The following is a 20,662-nucleotide window of genomic DNA, read 5'->3' as shown; positions in this document are numbered from 1 at the left end:
TAAAATGTTATTTGGGCAAATAACTTAAGTCTAAGTACATGATTACATAGATTAAAGCGTTGTGATTACAAGTAGGGTAATCCTAGACTCCCAGTAGAAAAACGATTCTTCACTCGGAATACAAAATAATAAATGTTTGGATAAGTTGGCAATGTCTCTCTCTCACTCATCCCCGAGGTGACGTCGCACAAGGTACAGTAGATAGATAACAGGCAGCCTCACACTGACTTCACAGTTATTGTAGTGTACCATTACAGTGGGTAGTCGCAGGCGGTATAACCCCAAAGCAGGAGCCAGAGAGGGTAGTCTCGTTAGGGGAGCACTATAGTCCTTCATTTGTTCAACTGGTGTACGCGAACTCTTCAAAGTAAGTAAAAAATTGGTGTTGTATTGATAAATACTTTCTGCAAGGATGTAATAAAAAGTCCGTTTCTATAGGGATATACAGCATAACTTTTTCGGAGTGAGGGTTGTAAACTCTTGGAACAATCTACCAGAGAGTGTTGTGACGGCACCGAGTGTGAGCTCTTTCAAGACAAGACTTGACCAACACTGGAGTGGGTTCAGGTACATTCAGGAGCCGGTGCATGCCCAGTATTTGCCAACAGTGCGTGACAGAGACGTGACCGATCGTCCGGGCGGCTAGCGAGCCGATCTTTTGGTGAAGAAGATAAATGAAAAGGAAAAGTAATCAGAGACGTGACCGATTGCCCAAGCGGCTAACAAGCCGATCAGTGGCGAAGAGGATAAAAAAAAAAATAACGAGCCCGCTGGCAATGGACGGTAAACTTATATTGAATCAGTGTATTAATAGAACTTATTACCAAAGCGATCCAAGGGATCCGGACCCCCTTAAAAATACCCACCTGAATTCGCCTCGTTTATGATTTCTAATATTAATTAATTTGTCTAATGACTCTGGTAAGGTATTAGTAGGTGCTACTATAGTATGCGGTCTACTGAGCTAGAATTGATCTACCGAGATGTATTTACACTAGAGCGTCCATTACCTAACCTAGGTTAAGTGAGGTTAATGGACGCTCGTGACTACCGTCCATTAACCTCACTTAACGTCCGTATTTTCCCGGACATGTCCTCCATTTAGGTCTCGAAATCTTCATCCGGAAGTAATTTTTAAAATTCTTCAAACGTCCGGAATTTCAGCTTCCATCATTTTCTCCACGGAAAAAAACATGAAACTGTAATGACGGGAGAGAGACGAGAGAGGGGAGGTGGAAACCGTAGAGATCTCGTTCAGTTTTCGTCAGCTGATAAGTCACGTGTACTCCTGTACGGTGTTGTCAACTTAGCTGTCAAATATTTGATTGATAAAGGGGTAGAAGTTGATGATGTGAAGTGTTTTGAACAAGTTAGTAACCTGAAGCAGTTTATGGAAAATTACAAGAGTGATGAAGAATTTAGTAATCTGCCAATACATAAAAAGTGTACCAGATACTTTGAAAAATCAAAGAACATTGAATGCCACTCAGAATTGCTAAGAATTGCACAATTCTTCTTTGCTATATCATCTCACGATACAAATGTAGAAAGAGTTTTTTCACTGATGCAAAGTCAATGGACAAAGGAAAGGAACAAATTGAGTGTTGAAATAATAAAAGGCATTCTGACTGTACAGTACAACTTCCGAGAAACATCTTGCAGTGACTTCTACACCTTTCTAAAGAGCAATCAGCCAATACTGAAAAAGATCCGATCTACAGACAAGTATGCATGGGCACATCAAGTCACACACACAGTGGGGGGAGAAGACTGCAGCTAAGGGGATGAAGATATTCAGCCTTAAGCAAAGGCAATTTTTTTTTTAAAGATTTCTATACCATGTATGTTGTATACTGTATTAGCCTACATTAAAAACACAATACAATACAGTACACCGATACTGGTGTGTTTATATATATATATATATATATATATATATATATATATATATATATATAAATATTTCATGTAAATCCACAATGAAAACGTGTGATTTTATCAAGATATATAAATATATATACTGTATATATATATATATATATATATATATATATATATATATATATATATATATATATATATATATATAATATATATGCAAAATTAATTGTCACGGCTGCTTCAAGGTTACATAGCGCCAAAGTGTGTGCCGGGCGGTGATTGGGGGCAGGATTTCTTCGGGAACTTTTTTTTTAATGTTCAGATATAACAACCCTACGCTAGTGTAAATATCCCGGAAGACCGTATCCAAAGTAGCAACGTAAAGTATACTGTATTGATATAAACTATCCTCGGTAATACAGTAATTTACATTTTTAGTATATGTGAACTTCATTGTTACAATTTTATTGCTACCCAATGAATATGCATACAAATAAAAACAAATCGAAATTCTGAAAACAATGATAAAAACCTGTCACCATTATGACAACACTCACTCAAGTTTCGTAGGGCTATGTTATCTTTAATTAATTGTGAAAATATACAACGCCCCTTGGAAACTATTGTTCAGGCACAACATATATGTTATCGAAGTTTTCATGATGAAAGTCTTATAAAATAAATATTTTTCTCGAGGTATTTAAAAAGTCTGTTCCATCGTTGAGATACATTTTACTTTTACCTTTATCTTCTCCACTGGTTGGCTCGTTAGCCGCTTGGGCGGTCGGTCACGTCTCTGTTACGCACTGTTGGCAGATACTGGGCACGCACTGGCTCCTGAATATATTGGAACCTTCGCCAGTGTTGGTCAAGTCTGAACTTGAATGAGCTTACATTCGGTGCCGTTACAACACTCTCGGGCAGGTTGTTTTAAGAGTTTACAATTCTCACTCCGAAAAAGTTTGCCCTGACAATTTTCCGAACTTGTGGCTTCTTCAGCCTTGAGCTGCATCCGCCAACTCCAGGAATGAACAGTCGACAGAGTAATGCCCTCTGAGATTTTTATAAACTTCAATTAAGTCACCCATTGCCCACCTATAGTATATGCTAGGCAAGTGCAGGCGTTATAATCTCTTTGGGTAACTGAGGTACCGTAGCGCAGGCAATCTCTCGCATATCTCGGGATCCAGACGGGGTGACAGTACTCCAGACGAGGAAGCAACTCACTCTTGAAGTTCGTTACGAGGGATATCGGAACGACCCTCTTACAAGTCCTAATAATTTAGTTGCTTGATTCACCTTCTCACAATGGTCCGGGAACTTCAGTTCATTGTTAACATAACACCTAGGCCCTTTTCACCTTCAGTCTCTATTGATGCAGTTTCTTCGTCCCGTTGGGACATATGATAAGCTGGGATGTACCGTTGGTACGTCCCAGGTCCATGCTCCTACGTTGCGTGACATTGAATCTTAACAGCCATTGCTTCAACCACTCCAGAAGCTGACAGAGATCTTTCTGTAGCTCTTTACATTCCACCATAAATGTCATAAATGAGTTTCAAGAGAAACACTTTAAATGTACAGAAAAATTAAAACGATATATTTTGGTAATATAATTAAGGTTGAGGGGACAATAAAAGAAATATTAATGGGCAAAGTTCAGTCTATGGAGGATTAAGGAAAGGCAGAGATTGGGATGGATGAATTAAATTAAAATCTGGTTCTCTAGAGATACAAAATTATGGAGGATTGGTTAAAACAGCTCGAAAACGTTCAGAGTGGAGGATTGTGGTCACCAGTCCTCAGGTACGAGGACGGTACTCTGCTTGATTGACCCTTGATGAGTAAATGTGGTAATTATTGCTCTCAGCTCTGCCTTCCTATCTCCTGTTATTTGTATTTTTCTTTTATAAATATTTATTCAGTTGGATAAATATAATAAAAGGAAGCAGAGAGAAACACGGAGAAAGACACCAATATCCCCCTGAGTTACGCCACTCACCACAATGTTTCAGTATTCACTTCCACAAAACAGTTTTAACCCAAACACACCTCCAATTCAGACACAGGGAACGTGAAAATCCAAGTAAGATTACGGTCAGGAAGAAAGGGAAGCTGTAAGTAAGCGTAGAATATGGAGCAAGATATCTGAAACGGATTATTTTCGCTTTAAATTAACATAATAAAGTTGTTTGCGTATGCCATGAATGACTGAATATTAAACTTTAAGAGTACTGAATTCGGTGGGGGCGTCCTAGCGTGGATCAGAGGCTTTCTTTATGACCGCAAGCAGTGTGTGGTGATAATGACACGAAATCGTCATGCGTACCCGTGACAAGCAGGGTGCCATAGGTCAGTGTACTGGGCCCGTTTCTGTTTGTTTGTTTCATATATGACATTCCAGAAGTATATATACACCTCCATACAAATGTTTGCGGACGATGCCAAGTTACTCAGGGAAACTAAGAACCAAACAGACTGTGAAGAGCTACAGAATGGTCTTTGTGAAAAGCCGGCTGAGGTGGCGTTGCCAGGTGCTGTGCCCATACACCCTGGACGTGCAGCTGTAAGCTACCCCAGGTCCAGTGCCGCACCGTGCCAGGCGTTCCTCCCTTCCTGGGGAAAACGTTCCTTCAAGTGGTAGTTTTAATTGCCGTCGTGAGTAGGGATTGTAAGCCTGTCCTCTCCGCTGATGCATTATAGGTTATTTTACTCGTGTGGTGGTATACTGGAGGTGCACTTGTTTACATACGTTGGCGTCATTTTCAAGACTGTACACGGCGATCATCAACATGAACTCCTACGCCGACTCCTCTCAACCAGCGATGACAAGCCCTATAACTCTCAGAGAGCGGAGTTTATCAGTACACCGTCTAGACTTGCGCCAAGTTTCTCTAACTAGTCTAGACGCCTAGACTAGGGGGGGGGGGAGGGTTGACACCGACGACGCTTACTTCCGTTCTACGTCCGCTGGACGTGTATATAAGCCCCCTGCCTAGCCGTTGAGATTCATTTAAGCTAGAGCCTTGCAACACGCAACACCTCCTCTAAAGAAGCTCCTGCACAGCAACTCCTCTACCACGCACCAACTTTCCAGCACCAGACTGTTTTGTATATAATATATTTATTTAAGAAAACCACCATTAAGAGTTTCCCTTCTCCAACCCATCCTGAGTGCGAGACCACATCACGAAACCCCACAGTATCGTAGGGTTATATGGTATTGCTTGCTTAATAGAGTTTTTGTTTAAAAAGGATATACTGTACTAATTTTGCAATTTTTTTTTATGTTCAGTACTAGTATTTCAAACGTATTGGGATATTATGCCAACACTTATCCAGGGACGTGTTCCCTCCTACTCAATAGCAGTATTTTGTGCCGATTCCCACGATATTAGTAATTTCGTGCAAATGGATTTTTAAGAAGATACAATAGTTTACTTGAGTCTTCTTGTTTGGATCCAGGAAACACATGGGCATGAGGTCCCGTGCATTTTGCATTTTTTCCATGACCTGTAAGAATTCAGAGAGATGAATTTCATAAAAAGTAGTTGATATGTAACTCCATGGCTATTACTCCGTCACCGTTGAATAACCTGGTAGTGTGCATACGCAGCCGGGACGGCAACATTGACATCCAGGCTATTCAGCCGTGAACCCAAAAACATATTAACAATTGTATATGTTACTAGATATACAGTATCTGCTTAATATACTCCGCCCCAGATAGGAAGTTAGGTAAGGTTAGGTAGGTTCGGTTAAGTGCTGTGCATTGTCGTTTACATTTTCTTGTTTAGTATCATGCAAATAACATCTCCAGAAATTTAGGTGCAATTCTATAAACGCCTTCGGGTGCTAACCGTCTCCTTCACCATTACACCAAAATTAAACTCAGCATCCGAAGGAGTTTATATAATTGCACCAAAATTTCTGAAGGTGTTATTTGTATGACACTAAACAAGAAAATGGAAACGGCAACTTAATAGTAGAATGAAGATTTCTATTTCTTATGTTACAGTGGCAGACCAACCAACAGAGGTGTCAGTGAGCAAGGAGACCTCCAGGACGCCACACAGTGTTATCACGGAGGCACAGGTGAAGGTGGCGCTGACGGCGGACAAGGGCAGCAATGCTCAGCTGGTTTCATGGGATATTGAGGACTTCACCAGAAAAGGTGACAATTACATGTGTGTTGTGACGAGTATACGAGTACAGTATCGTCAAGAAGGAACCGAGAAGAGAGTCACATATGTAGCCAAGTGCGCCACACTTTCACAGGCAGAAAGTGTTAAGGATATGGTTTCCTGTAGTTTTGAGAAGGAGTCAGGATTTTACAAATATTTAGTGCCACTGCTCAATGCCGAGCTGAATAATCTTGGGCAAGAGCAACTACATATACCTACATATTTCTCGTCTCACGAAATAAAAGGCGAGGAATTAATAGTGATGGAAGACTTACGCCCAGACGGCTTTAAGATGTTTGATCGCATGAAAGGTATGGACAAGGCCCACGCCATCCTCGTATTGAAGGAGCTGGGCAGACTCCATGCCGCATCCATCTTAATTCAGTCAAAAATTCAGCCAGCTTTAGGTGAAAAGTATAAAGTGATTGAAAAGGACTTTACTTACTACAATAAAACTCTTGAAGAATGGGGTCAGGAAATGTTAGCTTCGATGGTCACCAATGGAGCGGCAATGCTAGACAATATTGGTGATTATGATAAAGTTGTCGTCTGGCTCAATGAGTTTGCAAGAGACGTAATAAATGTGTTCCGTGAACAATTGAAGAAGGTTCCACCGTTTGAAGTCTTGTGTCATGGCGACTGCTGGAACAACAACATTTTATTCAAGTAAGAGAAAAATCTGTTTATTTAAGCTGTTGAATTTATTAATATACATATTTCTCACTCAGCATAGTTACCACAGAATATTAGTCTTGCTTAATACAACACAGTGCATTACGAGTCAACCCAGGTCGTTAGTCACAAGGGCTTGTGTCACGTATTACACACGAGTTGAGATAAGACGGTACAGTAAATATCTATAAGACAGTTGCGTTATATATATATATATATATATATATATATATATATATATATATATATATATATATATATATATATATATATATATATATATATATATATATATATATATATAATTAAATTAGTGACGTTAGAACAATACAGTACATTTTGTCATGAAATGAGGTACAATAGCTTTGACTTCAAAACTCCAATTGACAAATTAAATCAGCAACATTATTGGATACATTTCGCCAAGAAATGATAAAAATTAACTCGAAGAAATGAAAATATTAGTTACTGAAATTAATGTAGTCAACACAGAGAAAAGTTACGAGTAATAGTAGAAACTCAGAACCAATACTAATGACGAATATATTATGGTTGACTAAATACATCACTGACCAATGAAAACCTTAAAACAATAGAGTCGTGGTACTCGTGACTGACTGGACTAAGAAGCAGGAGAGGGGCGACTAGGCTGTGGGGTAAGCGGTAACAGCTGTAAAGGGTGATCTCATTCCTATTGATGGTCTCTAATAGCTGAATATGTTGGTTTGGTTAATTATTCACTTTCTCTGAATGAGTGACTCCATTGTTCAGCAACGGTCACACTTGAACAAATAAATGGCCGAGGGAAGGAAACATCACGAATTCAATCTTTGTACTTATTTTTGAAAACTTTTCTATGATCTGAACACAACTCTTAGTGAAATCCACAGTTAAAGTTTCCTTATTATCTTGGCATCGGAGTATGAGCCTTGAACGAGAAATGGAAAACAAACAACAGATGTACCAGCAGCATCTGGATCAATGTGTGGCTGGAATAGTTTGGTCAGATTTTTCCATGTGACCATCAACCAGGTGAAGACGGAAGCCACTGAGCTTTAGTATAGTGATGTCTGTGATAGTGTGGATAGATGTCATAGGCCCTTGTGACTAAGGTGTATATTAATTTCCTTTTGTACTGGACAGGTATTAAGGAGAAGATTTTAGTAGTTAATCTTGTTAACGAAGATTTCCTATAATTCTAGGTGTAAGAGTATATATAATTTTTTCGATCTCTTCTGAAGTGAATTGGAAATTGCTATGTCTGGAATTCCTGCATTATAAGAATAAGGGAATATGCTCAGAAGATTCAAAGTGATAAAAATAGGTGTCTTTAAGTTATTATGTGTACACAAAGGGTTTAGACTTGGAGGATAATCAGTGAGCCATTTTGTTTCGTGGTAGTAAAGAGTGGTAATTGGCAAATGTTGGTTCAAGTGGACTCATTGTTACACCATCATCTTGTATGTATGTTTTATCGTTAAAAAATTATAACAAAAAATTTTACACTGCAGGTACAACGAGGAAGGTGCTCCTGTAGATGTGAAGCTCTTGGACTTCCAGTTTTGTTCCGTAGCCTCGCCCGCCACAGACCTCAACTACTTCATGTTCAACAGTTTCAACGGCTCTGATAGGAAGGAAAACTTACAAGCATATTTAAACACTTATTACGACTCCTTTAGGAAGGTGTTGGAGGAGGCTGGTACTCCAGTCCCATTCAGTGTTGAAGAACTTCACCAAGAGTTTCATAAGAAGAATATATATGGGCTGTTGATGTCACTTCTTATTATCCCCATTGTGCTCAATGAAGGCACACATAAATTTGATTTTAATGAAACAAGCAATATGGAGAAATTCAGGGAGGATTACAAGGAAACATCTCTGAATGAGTTGAAAAATAATCCCATTTTCCGTCCTCGTTTCATCGCAATAATCGATGAGATGATCAACTATGGCGTCATCTCGTAGTTACCAAACTCTTCTTACTATTGAAGAACAAATATAAATCATTAGATAGTGAGGACTTAATTAATCATTGTGTATACTATATCTTTTATTGTTTCCTAATTATTACTGTCACCAAGAGTTTCATAAGAAGAATATATATGGGCTGTTGATGTCACTTCTTATTATCCCCATTGTGCTCAATGAAGGCACACATAAATTTGATTTTAATGAAACAAGCAATATGGAGAAATTCAGGGAGGATTACAAGGAAACATCTCTGAATGAGTTGAAAAATAATCCCATTTTCCGTCCTCGTTTCATCGCAATAATCGATGAGATGATCAACTATGGCGTCATCTCGTAGTTACCAAACTCTTCTTACTATTGAAGAACAAATATAAATCATTAGATAGTGAGGACTTAATTAATCATTGTGTATACTATATCTTTTATTGTTTCCTAATTATTACTGTAGCTGTGTATTTCTTACTATGAGTGAGATGGTTTTAGTGTATTAATTAATATAATAGTGTATTTGGTATTCTCCCTTATTCCTTTACTCATTCATTCAAGCATCTAGCATCGCTTTTAAAGTACTTATATCGTAATCATGTTACACACACACATACACACCCACATGCATACACACACACACGTACGTAAGCGCGCACACACACACACACACACACACACACACACACACACACACTACATCCTTGACCACCGGAGGGTCACGAACTATCAGACGCTGCTCCTGCCGTGCAGCGGCCCCTCTTGGCCAATGTTCGGCCTATTCCCCAAGTCCCGCTCCCCGACCCACCCACACCACCGGGATATCAACATAATCAAAAGTGACAATTTCGTTTCGGAAAGAAGTGGTATCAGTGTCGAACAGTGATGAACAGTGTTTAAGCCATTGAATGACGAAAATAATTCCGGGACTTAGAAACCTTCCGTATCAAGATAGATTAAAGAAACTAATCTTGCATTCCCTAGAAAAACGAAGAGTGTGGGGAGATATGACAGAAGTATTTAAGTGGGTGAAAGGAATCAATTAAGGAAATATAGATAAAGTTCTTATAATATCTGAGCAGGATAGGACTCGTAGCACCACGTGAACACCACCCCACCCGATGTCTCCATGACCACGTGAGGTCCTCCATGTCAACACCCGAGGACGAGTTACTGCACCACGTGAACACCACCCCACCCGATGTCTCCATGACCACGTGAGGTCCTCCATGTCAACACCCGAGGACGAGTTACTGCACCACGTGAACACCACACCACCCGATGTCTCCATGACCTCGTGAGGTCCTTCATGTCAACATCAACGGACGAGTTACTGAACCACGTGGCCTACGTGACCTCACACAGTATGGCAAGAGACCAGCCCCGGCCATCAACTGTAAACTATAATAATTTGTATGTTGAATTCATGTTCCTTCTCCTTTTAGTAATGAAAGCTTTTGTTAAATGACCCACCCACCCCATGGCTTTGCATGTAATAAATCATTTTTCTCTAATGTATATTTTCAGCCTTCGAGCTGTAGAACTTCTCAATAAACTGTTAATTATTATTATTATCATTATTATAATTATTATTATTATTATTATTATTATTATTATTATTATTATTATTATTATTATTATTACACATACACACACACACAGGTTATGAAGTCATTATCATATACTGTAAAATATAAATATAGTGCTCGATATAGTATGTTGCCAACTTGTACAAAATACGAGAATATCCCGAACTATAACAAACTGCTACTAACAGCCTAAACAAGGGGGCAATTATACAGGCCATAACAACCAAACTAGTTTAACGTATGACCAATAACTGCGGCACGGGGTGAACAGCTTACTTAGCCAAAACAATTAGTGGGGAAATAAATAGCTCCAGGTTTTGCTAATGTGTGCATTAGCTGTTTGCCATGAGAGAGAGAGAGAGAGAGTTATAACTGGTCATTAAAAATTAGTAATATAAATCAACATAAAAGGATCCATTATATATGTACAGTATCTAAACAACACAAAGTTTCATGGCAAGACAAGGTAGAATTCCTTGATATCAAAACACGTTGTTGTGGTCCAGATTTGGTTATTCATTTAAGACAATTTATGTATTGGCTGCTTTGTTCACTTGATTACATTCCACTTGGTCGATCATTTGTTTTATGTGAGTTAACGTAATATAACGTAACGTAACGTAATCTAACCTAACCTGTTCATTTAACTAAGATGGTAAAAATCGCATTAAACAGACAATCGTCCAAGTGGAATGACACCATCCACTTATAACCAATGAACCAATTGAATCTATTGTGTACACTCACTGTTTAACTGCGAGCCTGGCTCAGACAAACCAACATCTGGCGGCGTCTCTTTTTTCCTTTGGACGGTCACTGATCGGCTCGTTAGCCGCTTGGGCAGTCGGTCACGTCTCTGTTGCGCCCTGTTGGCAAGTACTGGACATGTACTGGCTGCAGAATGTATCTGTACCTTCACCAGTGTTGGTCAAGTGGTCAAGTTTGGTCTTGAATAAGCTCACACTAGGTGCTGTCACAACGCTCTCTGGCAGATTGTTCCAAGAGTTCACAACCCTCACTCCGAAAAAGTTTTCCCTGACAGTTTTCTTAGTTCGTGGTTTCTTCAACCTTAAGCTGTGATCTCCTAGTGGGGCGGGCATCTGCCAGCTCTAGGTATGAGCACTCTATTGAATAATATCTTCTGAGGTGTTTATACACGTCTACACAGTAAGTCACCCCTTGCCAGTGGTGGGCACGGTTTCGCTAATCCGCTAACCGCTAATTAGTGAAGCTAACTTTCTCGTTAGCGGATTAGCGTTTTTGCTAACTTTGTAAACCATTAGCCGTCCATTTAGCTTCCGCTAAATTTAGTTCCGGTAACTTTAAGTCCGCTAACCAAATTTATACATGTTTGTTTCTGTCTGTTGTAAGAGTGTGACGCTGCGACGCGTGTCTCCAACAGCCAGTCAGGCACGCTTGGCTGACTGTGTGTTAGTACATGTAAACATCCAAGGTGTGCGCCAAACAAAATTTTAGAAAACTTACTTTTCATTAAAGTTTAGAGTGTTCTGTTTATTTACATGATTAAGACCAACAATGAGTTATATACAAATCCACTGGTATAATGTGTATGTGGTTGGTATTGCATATTTACATGAATAATGAATAAGGCCGATAGGTTGTATGAGAATGCAAAATAATTATTTGTGAAATTGTGTACAGTGTACACCTTGATAAGTTGATCATCATCTGATCTTGGCATGATGCTATTTGCTACCTATGCTATACAGTACTATAGTTTTTGGATTCGTTTAATACTTTCTGTCTTTTCGTACAGTAAATAAAGATTATAAAGTGTATGTTGAAACTTGAATGTAAACTAATGTTTAATTTCATTTGTTCATTTAATTATTTGTGTACACCTTGATCATCATCTGATCTTAGCATGCTATACCGTTTTGGAAAGCTTTATGTCTAAGCTACAAGACAACATATGAAAATTTCAGCTCTAATAGGTCTGTTTATGAGGGGTTTAGAGCCCTCCCCCCAAAAAAAAAAAACCGAAGAATAATTCATATAATTAAAGTTAGCGGTAAGCGTTCGCTTCCGCTATTTTTTAGCTGTTTAGCGGTTTAGCGTTAGCGAAGTTAACTTTTTAAGTTAGCAGATTAGCGGTTAGCGAAGCTAACTTTTCGCTTAGCTGTGCCCACCACTGCCCCTTGCCCACCAATAGTATAAGCAAGGTAACTGCAGGCGTTCTAATCTCTTTGGGTACCTGAGGTGCCGTAGTGAAGGCACCAGTCTGGTGGCTCTCCTTTGGATGTTTTCAGTAAACTGACAGTCTAACATATCTTGGGAACAAGGCGGGATGGCAGTAATCCAAATGGGGAAGTACCACATTTTTTAAGAGTTGGTATTTGAACGCCCTTCTTATAACACTCATTAGCTTAGTTGTTTGATTCACCTTCTTCTCACATTGGTCCGAGAACTGTTCGTTGTCAACATACACTCTCAGGCCCTTTTCACGTTTGGTCTCCGTTAAAGCTGTTTCTTGGTCCCGTTGGGACATGTGATACGATTCCTTATTGTTGGTTCGACCTGGGTGCATCCTCTTGCATACCATGATACTGAAATTTTAACAACCATTCTTTTAAACACCCTTGGAGCTGTCAGAGATCTTTCTGTAGCTCTTCAAGGTCTTTTGTTCCTTAATTTCACTAAATAACGTGGCATCGTCCCCGAATATTTCTATGGAGGAGTGTATAGCTTCTGTCATAACATTTATGAAACAAACAAACAACGGGCCCAATACACCGCCCTGTGGTACCCCGCTTATCACGGGTACACATGACGATTTCGTACCATTAATCACCACACAGTTCTTGCGGTCACGAAGAAAGTTTCTGATTCATGGTAGGACTCCCCCCCCCCGAATCCTGTACCCTTCCAGTTTAATTTCCAATCTTTCATCGAGTACGCTGTCGAAATCCTTGACAAAGTCCAGATATATATTGTCGATATTACCACCATGCTCCAGGATCTGGGTCCAAACATCCAACACCTTGAGTATTTGCGTCAAGCAGGAGCATCAAGGCATAAAACCATGTTGGCATTCCTTTGTTAGGTTGTTTCGTAGTAGATGTTCCATCATGACATTTCGTAAAATGCTCTCTACTACTTTACACACTATGCTGGGCAAGGTCACCGACCTATTATTATTCGCACAGTGGTGCTCTCCTTGCTTGAATTTAGAACTCACATATGCCATTTTCCGGTCGTTGGGACATTTTGCCCGTTCATGCATCAGCAGAACAGCACGTTCGTTGCGCAACTCTCTTAGCACTCTGGGATGCACGTTGTCAGGGCTCTCATAAACCTTTAGCTTTGACAATCTATTCCTGATACACTCTTCTGAGAACATAATGTGCGTTAGCGCTCTGTCAGACCATTTTTCCGCAAACACAGGAAGATTCTTTGCATCCTTTATTGTGAACACTTGTGAAAATAATTTTTTTTAACGCCACCGCTTGAAGGGGCCCTGCCGGTGGTGCCTACCCTGACCTCCTGTGATTCTGTCTCGCGAGTTTTCCTTACGATGTCCATCCTCGTAGTCGTTAGAGTAACAAACTTGTGCCGAGTGTTAGTAATTTGTGTATATTTTACTTATCTAATATTTCTGCTGTTGCCATGATTGGCTTGTGAGGATCTTGCTTGAGGTCACCATTGGCTGAGGTCTGCAGGTCCCAGAAATCAGCGTAAGTAATAGGTCACAATAATCATCATACGTAAGAGAAAAAGATTCGCATCTTAAAGTTTATTTTCAGGAATTTTAGACCTGATGTAAATGATGTAACTATATAGTTTAATAAAATATAAAATTCAAATTTTCAAGTGCTTTTGACGGAGTTATGTTATTTCAATTTAACTAAACCATTATGATATTAGAGTTTGTCTGTGTTCAATATGTTCTCACGATGTCCACGACTTACCGAAACTGTTAACGTTGAGGTGTACATGCGAAGAATTTGTTTTTATCAGTCTTATACAGTCTTATAAGTCTTGTTGAGAATATATATATATATATATATATATATATATATATATATATATATATATATATATATATATATATATATATATATATATATATATATATATATATATTAATAAATCCATTGTCGTCACTACTGAGTTATCTTCCATTTTCTCCTTCCATCCATTCTCAAACAACGCAAACTTTTCTATTTTACTTGTCCTTCTTGGCCTCGCTCTCAGCAGGTGTCGTTGCCACCCCTCTCACATCCCCCTCAGGATGTTTCTGCCAAACTTATCAATGTCAACGACGTCTAAACTCACAAACTTGTCTGGCAATTTTCTTTTACGGCCTCACCAGCAACTGGGCCGCCGCTCCCGTGTTTACACTGGTAGCTCTTGTGCCATCGTCTCGCCTCTCATCCCCTTTCTTTTTTCTCCTTTCTTCCTTTCATCTTGAGACCTTTCACAAGTTCTTTTGTTCATTTTCTGTCCTAAAAATTCTCAAATGCTTGACCTTTGGGTAACTTGACTTCTCTCTTATTTTCTTTGAATATTTCTTTCCTCATTACATACCTCGTTTTACCTTTCCTTATATACTGTAATGCATACAAGCTTTCCCTGCTGCGGTACAGGGTGGATGGACGGGTTCTAATTTGATTCTAAGCATTCAGCAGGTAGTGGGTTACTCTACTCCCTTGGCAGGATGTTGGTGGACTGAGGAGTTGGTTCATCTTCAGCAGGAGTATTTAGTAGTGTACTCAGTTTGCTTTTGAAGAGGGGTGACGTCACCTGGGAGCAGCGCGTGTTTACTCCCCAGATGAAACTTCTGCGCCCCTCCTGTTTCTTCCCCCAGAACATTTTATTTATAATTAAGAATGTAATTATTTTTCCTTTAATTTTACATGATCCTAAAACAACATCACGGGCGTCTTGTAACTCTAAGTTTTCAGACAATTTTAGGAACAGGAGTTGAATAGAGGGACACACTTGTCATGCTGGACACATCTGCCCTATACAAAACCTTCCTGACTAGACTCTATCTGTTTGTGTTTGTGTGAGGAGTAAGGGGAGAGAAAAGAGGAGAGAGGAAAGAGGAAAGGAGAGGAGAGAGGAAAGATGGGAGAGGAAAGAGGAGAGGAGAGGTTGATGCTGTCCACTAAAAGACTGAGCCTCTTGGGTGTACAGAAAAAGTTAAGTTCTTCCATACCATGTGAAGGAGAAATGATTGACCAACTTATCAACAAAGTACAATAGCGACGGAACTTAAATATTGATGATGGGAGTGTCGGCATTATCCCTTTATTCGTCTGTCCATTCTATTTTCTCTCTGTCTCTCTCTCATTCTCTTTTCCTCTGTGGATGTTTATATCACTCACTGTCCTCTCCTCGTGTAAATGTCACTCCCTCCCCTCTCCTCTCTCTCTCTCTCTCTCTCTCTGTTTCCTCTTCCTATTATCTCGCTCCCTATCTGTCGTATATTATCTTAGTCTTTCTCTCTGTCGCTCTCTTTTTTTTTCTCTCTCTCTCTTCGTATTTATGTCCCTTCTCTCTGTCTTTTCCCCATCTTTATATATCTCTCTCTCTGTCTCCCTCCCTCTCTCTCTCTCTCTCTTTCAGTTTTTGGTTTTCTTCCCTATTTTTCGGTGTCACACACACACACACACACACACACACACACACACACACACACAAAGCTTCTGCCTCTCATTCGTTCTATGTCTATTCCTCCTCTCTCTTTTTTATCCTCTCTCTCGTTTTCTTTCTTTCTTTCTTTCTTTCTTTCTTTCTTTCTGTCTCTCTGTCTACCTAGATGGATTCTTAATTATGTTAGCAGGCTTTACTCTTTTTCTTTTCAACAAAATTTCACGATTCATTGTTTCCAATACCACCCTAAGAAGATGACGTGTGCTGACAAGTGACGGAAAGATACTCTGGAAGAATGGTCAGGAAAGATACTCTGGAAAGACACTCTGGAAAAATACTCTGGAAAGATAATCTGGCGTGTGAGTTATTTTATGACCTCGCTTGGGGCAACATCATATAAATGTTGATCTCACTTGGGGCAACATTAAATAGATGTTGACCTCACTCGTGGCAACACTAATTAGGTGTTGACCTTCTGACGACTCTGTCCCCTCCTCACTCTACCACCATAACCACCACTTGCTCCAACTTGACACCGGGAGAAGAAACTGCTTCACGAAGTTACTTGACCCCAGTGAGCACCGATTCGGAACCAGTTTCCCAACTAACTATGAGACTGAAGTATCGAGGTAAGTATGTCTGCCTGGTAAGCTAAGCTCAGTCTCTTCTCTGCTGCCTCTGGTGTTCCTCTTCTCCCGGAGTGTGGACGACGAATTGTATTAAGGAGTGCTGCTGGTGGTGTTGTGGTGGTTTGATGGTAGTGGACTACGGCGTTAATCCCTGGTTCCCTGTGGTTGGCCATCGCAACCTAGACTTGCTACCTGAGCTGCCATTTCCATCAGGATTTTGTGTTATTGTATATAGTATGTGTATTTAACGTTTAAAGTAAGAATAATCAGGAAATATTCTAGTGTGCTTTGATAATTGCATATTTTGTGTTTTACTTGTATTATGTAATGTACCTAATTAACTATATTAATCAATACTTAATAATAATCCTTTTATCCTATTCATAACTTAAATTTGTCTGTCACGATAAGTGATTCGTGTGTGAGTGCTCCTTACTTGCTGCATCCACGTATTTGAACCCCTAGATTGTTCACTCCTTATTTTAACTTGCCAACCTTGCCTTTCCTCAATGTTGTGGGTAGCAAGGGGAGACATCACAACCTCTTTTAGGGCAACATTAAATAGATGTTGACCTCGCTTGGGGCAACATTAGTTAGATGAATCTTGAATTCCCACCATCTTATATTACTCCTGTGGAGGGGATAATGAGTGTGATGATGTTAAAAGTCTTAATGTCTTGTGAAGAATAAATGAACCTTCGCTTTTTTCATAATCGAGAACCACCACACAGGTGCCTGCACGACTGCACCTCAGGTACCCAGAGATAATAGAACAAGTGCTGTTTTTTTATGTAATAGCCCCTGTCTCATAGGCAGAAGCATTATATAAATGGGTTAATTACATTTGATTTATATACTCTATCTTCCCCTGTAACTTTCCACTGGCTATGAGGTGACATGTTCAGAGCACATGATAAGGTGTGTCCACGGGAAGCCGCTGCGTATTATGCTGAGTTAAGGCATTAAGTAGCCGGCTCTCTGGCCACCTAAAGTGGGCAGTAGTTTGATATCCTTGACTAGAGGAAGATGTTATTTGAGAGCCATCGTGGATGGTTCCGTCTTCTGTCGAGGGAGGACGAGTACATAGTCTGTTCTCCCTCAATGGGTTCCTACTCATCAGCAGTCACTCAACCCCCCACACCGAACGGACGTATTTAGCAGGTCTATTAACATAGCCTCCGTCCTTACCTTAACACTCATAGTTACAGTGATAATCTACGGTGATCTATATTTGGAACTGTATCCTAGATAGTTCCTGAATAAATGGATAACAGACAATTGGGTTTCGCTACTATAAACCCTATACAATATAAATGTTTCGGCCTCATTAACCGAGACAGAATCAGCAGTTAACCGACCTAGAACTCTTATCTTACAGTATAGGATGGCAAGGCTTGACTTAATTGAAGTTTATAAGTGCCCTAGAGGACAAAAAACTCAGTCTAGTGTTCGTACCTGGAACTAGCGGACGGTCGCCCAACTAGAAGTCACAGCCGTAGGTTAAAGAAGCCATAAGCACAAAAAATAGATAAATTAAAATAGCTAACTTTATAAACGTGAGACTTGTGAAATCTTGGAATAATCTGTTTATGTTGTAATGACACCGAGTGAGCTCATTTAAGACCAGACGTCACCGACCGCCCAAGCGGCTAACAAACCAATCAGTGGTGAAGAGGCTAAAATAAAGTAGTTAAAGTATATGTGTTGATCCACTCCAGACAGACGTAGGAGAGGCGTATAGATAATGGAATGGATAGCTAGACAGCATAGATGGATGTTTCATCTCTGACGCGCCTTTTTTTCTGAGTCACTATTTATCTTACAGGACGTAAACAGTGCTAAGACGGTGTTTGTTGAGGGAGACCAATACAAACTCCGGCGAGAGGTTTGCCCAAGCCAGTGAGGAAGTTTGGAAACATGGATGTCTGGGACGTGACTGGACGACCAAAAATGGTCCAGATGGACTGTTGTGTTTACTTGTTCAGTGGCCGTGTTTACATCCCTGGGCTGGCACTGACTTTGGTTTAGATCTATCTATCTATCTATCTATCTATCTATCTATCTATCTGTCTTGTCTGTCTGTCGTTGACGGTATAATGTCATCAGTGCGCTTCAACAACTAAGGTATATATTTAATCCTACAACAAGGGAACTTAAACTTGTATTCCACTGAATTAGTGCATAGACTAATCCTGATTAATATTTATATTCAAAAGTGTATCTTAATATTCAAACTTAAAAGTGTGTCGAGGGGTGAAAATATTTAGACCTGCCATATATTAGGACCTCTCGTTTTCTTACCTCGCTGTTTCACTTTTAACATTTTCCAACAACCCCTTCGCTACAGGGAGGACATTTGTAATATTTTATACAGCTAACGTAATGTGATTTTATTTAACAGAGAGAGGGGACTCTGTACACAAGTAGTTAAAAGTGCAGACAAATGATGTACTGTATATGTGTCGACAATAGCACACAGTACATCACATAATAAACTGAATTGCACAAAAGAAAGTGTTATAATACTAAATGAATATTGTTGTCTCACGTCTCTTCAAAATAGAAAAGAAAATATAGACCAGTTAATCATTTATCAGTGGCACAGGTTATCTTATCTCGCGCCTAAATCTAAATTTGCCTTATTTGGAACCATTGCTACGAGTTCGCTCCCGGTTGGATAGTTTGAGTACCTTTGTTATATCATCTTTGTTTAACCCCGACTTCCATTTATACACCTCAATCATATCGCCCCTCACTCTACGTCTCTCAAGGGAGTGCAAATGCAGATGCTTTGATCTGTCTCTATACTCAAGGTTCCTAATGCTCGGGATTAGTCTTGTCACCCTGAACTGCATATTCCAAGTTAGGTCTCACAAACGCAAGGAGAGGACGTACAAGGTAAGTGTAGAAAGCGACAGGAAACGTCTAAGACAAATGCTGGTGTGTATCTGTAACTATACACACGTGTGAGCTCATTTAAGACTAGACTTGGCCAACATTGGCACTTGTTCATATACATTTAAGATACAGTACGTAAGACTTGCCAACAGCGCGTAACAGAGAAATGACCCACCGCCCTTCGACCGCCCCGACCGACTAGTAACCAGCGGAAAAGAGGATAAAGTCAAGTAAAGTAAAGGAAATCCACAGAATTATTCAGATATTCATAAAACGTTTTAAATCCCTCATTGTGGATAAAAGTAGTATTACTGCCAGTGTCGCATACTTCAACCAAACATATACAGTATACGACTTCATTCTAATTGATGATAAACAAGATATGAAGCAAAATTGTTGGAATAAAATTAACGAAAACAAAACTATTTATTAGTCGACAGGTTCAACCATTCCCAGCTTGTATACAGTATGTCGCCATCTTCAGATGAGAGGATTATATACCCTGTAACATTACGCTACGATAACGAGAAGTACTTCAAGTGGTGACGTGTTAATATTTAAGTCACGTAATCACCATCGTAAGCTGTTGAGATGATGTCACAAACCACGTCAAAGAGGAAAGAAAAAACATAATTCGACATTGAGAAAAAAAGACTGAATTTTATTGTTACCGTAAAACTAAATAACTTTATTTTATTTTATTTATTGGGCACTCCCCTATATCCTTGTGTAAGGTGAAGCGCAGAAGCGTTTACAGCGCCCAACAGGGAAGCATGCTAAGCTCATGCTTGCCTTTATGTCTCATGAGTTAAGGGCGTGGAAGCCTGAAGAGTCAGTGGTTTATGTCATCAAGTTATTGGAAGCTCCAACAACTTGTCCCTGAATACGAATTCGCAACTTAAGACTTACAACAGATACCTACTTTACTGCTAGGTGAACAGGGACTAATGGGGGCTAGGAAGTGTGTCCAAACAACTTCCACCGGCCCGGGAATCGAACCCGTGACATCTCGCTTGCGAAGGCAAGAGCGGTACCACTCTACCACCAGCACCCCCGAACTAAATAACTGAAGAAAAAACAGAAATTATAAAAAAAAATAAAATAAACAACACGCATGGTTACTGGGAAAAACAAATTTAACTGTTTTATTATTTTACATACACAAACACATGGATACAGCCATTATAACATTACAACTAATGACAAAGCGACGAGGTTTCAGGTGTCAAATCAT

The 20,662-nt window shown here is 39.7% G+C and overlaps 1 protein-coding gene across 2 annotated transcripts; it reads left to right on the top strand.

The window, feature by feature from the left end:
* Nucleotides 1-209: 209 nt before the first annotated feature.
* Nucleotides 210-9,588, top strand: LOC121871847. Of its 2 annotated transcripts, XM_042374391.1 has the most exons (4): nucleotides 210-367; nucleotides 5,900-6,731; nucleotides 8,249-8,492; nucleotides 8,836-9,588. In XM_042374391.1, coding segments are annotated over exons 1-4 (1,287 nt in total). In that variant the 5' UTR covers nucleotides 210-366; the 3' UTR covers nucleotides 9,046-9,588. The 2 variants fall into 2 exon arrangements, with proteins under 2 accessions (XP_042230325.1, XP_042230324.1); XM_042374390.1 differs by lacking the exon at nucleotides 8,836-9,588 and having other exon boundaries at nucleotides 8,249-8,805.
* The last annotated feature ends 11,074 nt before the right edge of the window (nucleotides 9,589-20,662 follow it).

This window comes from Homarus americanus, unplaced genomic scaffold (assembly GCF_018991925.1).
Source record: "Homarus americanus isolate GMGI-L3 unplaced genomic scaffold, GMGI_Hamer_2.0 scaffold39675, whole genome shotgun sequence".
NCBI classification, from domain to species: domain Eukaryota; kingdom Metazoa; phylum Arthropoda; class Malacostraca; order Decapoda; family Nephropidae; genus Homarus; species Homarus americanus.
Note: the sequence above shows the minus strand (reverse complement) of the source record. Positions and strands in the feature narration are given on the sequence as shown.

Excerpts from the sequence above, each read along its gene's own strand:
- LOC121871847 (XM_042374391.1), top strand. Across the intron at positions 6,732-8,248 it reads AACAACAACATTTTATTCAA|GTACAACGAGGAAGGTGCTC; the intron begins GTAAGAGAAAAA and ends TTTACACTGCAG. Across the intron at positions 8,493-8,835 it reads AAGAGTTTCATAAGAAGAAT|ATATATGGGCTGTTGATGTC; the intron begins ATATATGGGCTG and ends CATAAGAAGAAT.